This window comes from Vollenhovia emeryi, unplaced genomic scaffold (assembly GCF_000949405.1).
Source record: "Vollenhovia emeryi isolate VEMERY1.0 unplaced genomic scaffold, V.emery_V1.0 DF941760.1, whole genome shotgun sequence".
In the NCBI taxonomy this organism is placed as follows: Eukaryota; Metazoa; Arthropoda; class Insecta; order Hymenoptera; family Formicidae; genus Vollenhovia; species Vollenhovia emeryi.
Window position 1 is genome coordinate 1 of NW_011964606.1, and position 4,664 is coordinate 4,664.

A 4,664-nucleotide genomic window follows, 5' to 3' on the forward strand; every position below is an offset into this window, starting at 1 on the left:
TGTGCTACGGGATCCTCTTAAGGTCTTGTAGACATCTAAAAGATATCTTACTGAAGATATCTTCAAGATATTTCTAAGGCCCGTTCCCACAGTGGCTAGTTAGCTTAACCCATGGACGTAAGAATATATGGACGGAGCGTAATGTAGGATTTAGGACGAGGGGACCCAAGCGAGCGCGGTGAGGGGAAATTGGGTGGTGGCCATATGTGATGACTAGGTGATTGTATAGGACGCCTCGTGGCAGTGCTGCCGTGAGCGGCCTTTGGTCGCACTGTCGCATAGGGAGGGGATGACGCACACAAGCGAGCGACCGTGTCCGTGTGCGAACAGACACGGTCGCTCGGACAGCACTGCCTCGTGGTAGTGTCGCCGCCATATGTGATAACTACTTTTCCCCTCACTGCTCTGGCTCGGCCCCCGCTAACTTAAGCCCGCTGCAGACGATGCTATTTTTCCTGCTGGATTGCTTGCAATTTAGTAAATTACTAGGAATCCTGAATGCTGAGTGGTGCAATGATAGTAATTTACTAAATCGCAAGCAATCCAGCAGGAAAAATAGCATCGTCTGCAGCGGGCTTTACACTCCGTCCATATATTCTTACGTCCATGGCTTAACCAGTTGTTAAGTAGTGATACCAACCACTGACACAAAATTCGGTAAGCTATTTACAAGGTTATATATATGTATATATACACTATATGTTGTACATATACATCAATATATCAATCACAAATATATCAATATATATGTATATTGTTTAAGCTTATTTGCGAAAATGCAACTTGTCAAAATCTAACCTTGAATTCGGTAAGCTATTTACAAGATTAGATTTTGACAAGTCACATTTTCGCAAATAAGCTTAAAAAATATACATATACATATATTTAATCACTGAAATAATTAATTTCCAGTTTCATCCTCATTATTACGATACCTCATCGCATAATAAAAATGGATATAAAAATAGACCGTATACGAGCACCAAATTTTTGTCAAGCTGAAAAACTAGCACTTGTATCATTAATAAAAAAATACAAATTGATATAAAATAAGCGGACTGATGCTGTGAGTGTTAAAGAAAAAGAAGAGGCTTGGCTAAAGATATTGGACGAGTATAATCAGCAAAGCAACTGTCGCCCTCGCGAATTAGGAAACATAAAAAATTTCTGGATTAATGCTAAAAAGTTGTATGCACCAAGAAGTTGTATGCAAAAAATAAAAGGGAAATATATCTCACTGGTAATATAATTAACATTAAATTATTTTGGCGCTTTTGATCACGAGCAAGAATTTATTTTTATCATATATTTGTTAGGTGGTGGATCTTCAAATATTGTGAGTGATGTTGTGGCCGATGCCGTTTATGAAATAATTGGACCATCCATCGATGGACTGATCAATCCGTTTGATTCTGACAAGCATATTTCGAATTATGTAGAAACGCCATCAACTGTAACAAATCTACTAGATAATGATATGGAGAATGATGATCCAAATCATACAAGTGTTTTCCAGGTTTGTCAATATCATACAATCTTTTTGTTTATTGTTATTTTATATGTAGAAACTTACATTATTTTAATGAGATACAAATATTTTCAGCATTTAGTAAAAAGTGGAGAAGTGAAAAGTTGGGCGGAATATAATCCTCAAAAATTGAAAACCATCATCAGTTCCCCGCTTTCCAATGCAAAAGAAGGTGTTCAGGATAAATATAAGCGCCAAAAAATGGTCGAGTCAACAAAAACTGAAAATATTTGTATCTCATTAAAATAATGTAAGTTTCTACATATAAAATAACAATAAACAAAAAGATTGTATGATATTGACAAACCTGGAAAACACTTGTATGATTTGGATCATCATTCTCCATATCATTATCTAGTAGATTTGTTACAGTTGATGGCGTTTCTACATAATTCGAAATATGCTTGTCAGAATCAAACGGATTGATCAGTCCATCGATGGATGGCCCAATTATTTCATAAACGGCATCGGCCACAACATCACTCACAATATTTGAAGATCCACCACCTAACAAATATATGATAAAAATAAATTCTTGCTCGTGATCAAAAGCGCCAAAATAATTTAATGTTAATTATATTACCAGTAAGATATATTTCCCTTTTATTTTTTGCATACAACTTCTTGGTGTCCTTTTTAGCATTAATCCAAAAATTTTTTATGTTTCCTAATTCGCGAGGGCGACAGTTGCTTTGCTGATTATACTCGTCCAATATCTTTAGCCAAGCCTCTTCTTTTTCTTTAACACTCACAGCATCAGTCCGCTTATTTTCTATTATCAATTTGTATTTTTTTATTAATGATACAAGTGCTATAGTTTTTCAGCTTGACAAAAATTTGATGCCGTATACGGTTTATTTTTATATCCATTTTTATTATGCGATGAGGTATCGTAATAATGAGGATGAAACTGGAAATTAATTATTTCAGTGATTAAATATATGTATGTATATTTTTAAGCTTATTTGCGAAAATGCGACTTGTCAAAATCTAACCTTCTAATAGCTTACCGAATTCAAGGTTAGATTTTGACAAGTTGCATTTTCGCAAATAAGCTTAAAAAATATACATATATATATTGATATATTTGTGATTGATATATTGATGTATATATACAACATATAGTGTATATATATATATATAATCTTGTAAATAGCTTACCGAATTTTGTGTCAGTGGTTGGTATCGCTACTTAACAACTGGTTAAGCTAACTAGCCACTGTGGGAACGGGCCTAAAAAGTCTAAAAGACGTCTAAAACATTTCTAAAAATATATCTTCAAGATATTTCTAGAAGATATCTAAAAGATGTCTAAATAAAGACATCTAAAAGACTTAAAAGATATCTTTGAAATATTTATAATAGACATATTAAAGATATGTAAATAAATGAGTTACACATTAATACTTAAAAAATGTGTTACGTACATTGATATATTATTAGTTGAAATACGCAGAATTCTATTAATCTAATGTATATGCCATTTTTATATTTCCGATCCAGAATTCGCCCTGATAGGTTAGGAAATGTGTCAAGGCTCGTCTAGACGACAAGGCGTAAGGCGCAGCGCAAGAGCGCGAGCACAGGCGCAAGAGGATTTTTCCCGATCATAGGGTCGTGGCGCAAGCGAAATAACCCAGGTAGCAATATTATAAGTTATCGCTTTAAGGTTGCCTTTAGGATTTTACTATAAGATAACCAATGTATGTTTTAAAATTGGTATCTATTTTACTGTTGTCTTATTATTTTAGGTTATATTGAAACGTTTGCTGTACATTATCGTATATGTGCTCTGGAACTGTTCAGTTATTTCGAGACACTTCTGGCAGAGGACGAGGAATGTCGGCAGTGCTTTCGACAATTTCGCAGCTTGTGCACGATCCTTTTAGTGCCGATGGAGGGTATAGGGTCGGCGACAGTGCCAAAAGTATACAAAGTATTGTCGACCGCGACACGAACGTTGCGCGGAAGTACGGATACGCGGGAGGTCTTCGATCAGCACCGCGAAGATATTCGAGCCTGTGCTCGCTTACTGGGAAAAGCGCGTGGACACCGACAAGAGCACGCTGGAGCGTTTGCTCGACACTGGCGTCTTGCAGGAACTAATGAATTTGTTTGTACACATGAACAGAGATGAATTTTACTCCACGCACGTGTCGGTAAAGTGAAAGTCGTGCCTGGACAAACTCTGTACAGTTAAGAGGGACTTGTACAACACCGTGGTGATGAAATGCAGATTCGTCAGTCTAGTATGTAAGTTTCCCGTTAAAACTCTGCCGGCGAAAGCGTGCGCTGTTACTAGGAAAATTATGAAGCGGAATGTCGAGTGGGTCATTCGTGAAATGAAGGAATCCGAATCTTGAAATTATCTTGCAAAAAGTACCGAGTTGACCGCGCGCGCTGTATCGTTGCCGTTCGTCGAGCCAACTGCCTCACGTTCAACGATTTCTTGCAGCCGAGGAGGTGACAAAGTCGAGCTTCCGCCGCAAGGTGTGGGACTACATGACGAAGAATGAGCTGGTCAACTTCCCCGTCAACATATACAAGCGTATACCGAATTTCAAGGGCGCCGCGGAGGTGGCGCAGTGGCTGATCGAGTTGGACGTGTTTAAGAAGGCAAGAGTCATCAAGATAAATCCAGACAAGCCGCAGGAGCCAGTGAGGTTCTCGGCTCTGGAGGCCAACAAGGTAAGCGCTGGAGACAATCGTGGAACACGTGTCACAATTTAACTTACAACGTAGGCGTAAGTACTGTCTGAACATGTGTACGAGGAAAGCGTGTGTTTACTGTTTGTTCACCTTCTTGTGCAGTTGCATCTCTCCACTCGACGGAGTCGAACCGAGCCCTACAGATTCTGGAGAGCTTCAGGAATCTTGAGAATATTATCTCTTTCGTGCTGGACAGATTGAGCGTTGTATATTACAGCAATAATTTGTATAGGAAAGCTGCGACTGTGTGCGCATTGAATGCCTTGTTAACGTCCCACACAGCATCGAAATATTTCAGAAAGCTCTCAAAAAGCTGTCAATGAAATATGAAACCTTTCAAAAAAATATTTCAGGCATATTTCAGACATGTTTCAGATACATGAAATGTCCGCGAAGCTGAGATATCATAAATGTTTCTGAAATATTT

At 37.9% G+C, this 4,664-nt stretch overlaps 1 protein-coding gene and 2 long non-coding RNA genes across 7 annotated transcripts; 2 read left to right on the forward strand and 1 right to left on the reverse strand.

The window, feature by feature from the left end:
* The first annotated feature begins 609 nt into the window (after nt 1–609).
* Nucleotides 610–2,105, forward strand: LOC105570826. 3 transcript variants are annotated; one of them, XR_001009608.1, is made up of 3 exons: nt 610–657; nt 913–1,240; nt 1,317–1,595. It is a non-coding gene; the product is annotated as an uncharacterized LOC105570826 (long non-coding RNA). The 3 variants fall into 3 exon arrangements; XR_001009609.1 differs by having other exon boundaries at nt 617–808; XR_001009610.1 differs by adding an exon at nt 1,604–2,105 and having other exon boundaries at nt 623–1,240; nt 1,317–1,516.
* LOC105570825 lies at nt 1,952–2,842 on the reverse strand. The gene is made up of 3 exons (XR_001009607.1): nt 2,690–2,842; nt 2,112–2,438; nt 1,952–2,035 (listed from the first exon to the last, which is right to left on the reverse strand). It is a non-coding gene; the product is annotated as an uncharacterized LOC105570825 (long non-coding RNA).
* Nucleotides 2,843–2,921: 79 nt separating this feature from the next.
* LOC105570824 (methenyltetrahydrofolate synthase domain-containing protein-like) lies at nt 2,922–4,547 on the forward strand. Of its 3 annotated transcripts, XM_012028276.1 has the most exons (4): nt 2,922–3,168; nt 3,280–3,781; nt 3,984–4,216; nt 4,340–4,547. In XM_012028276.1, exons 2-4 carry the CDS (start codon nt 3,754–3,756, stop codon nt 4,436–4,438), a joined length of 360 nt encoding a protein of 119 aa, XP_011883666.1. In that variant the 5' UTR covers nt 2,922–3,168; nt 3,280–3,753; the 3' UTR covers nt 4,439–4,547. The 3 variants fall into 3 exon arrangements, with proteins under 3 accessions (XP_011883666.1, XP_011883665.1, XP_011883667.1); XM_012028275.1 differs by having other exon boundaries at nt 2,922–3,781; XM_012028277.1 differs by lacking the exon at nt 3,280–3,781 and having other exon boundaries at nt 4,340–4,546.
* Nucleotides 4,548–4,664: the final 117 nt, after the last annotated feature.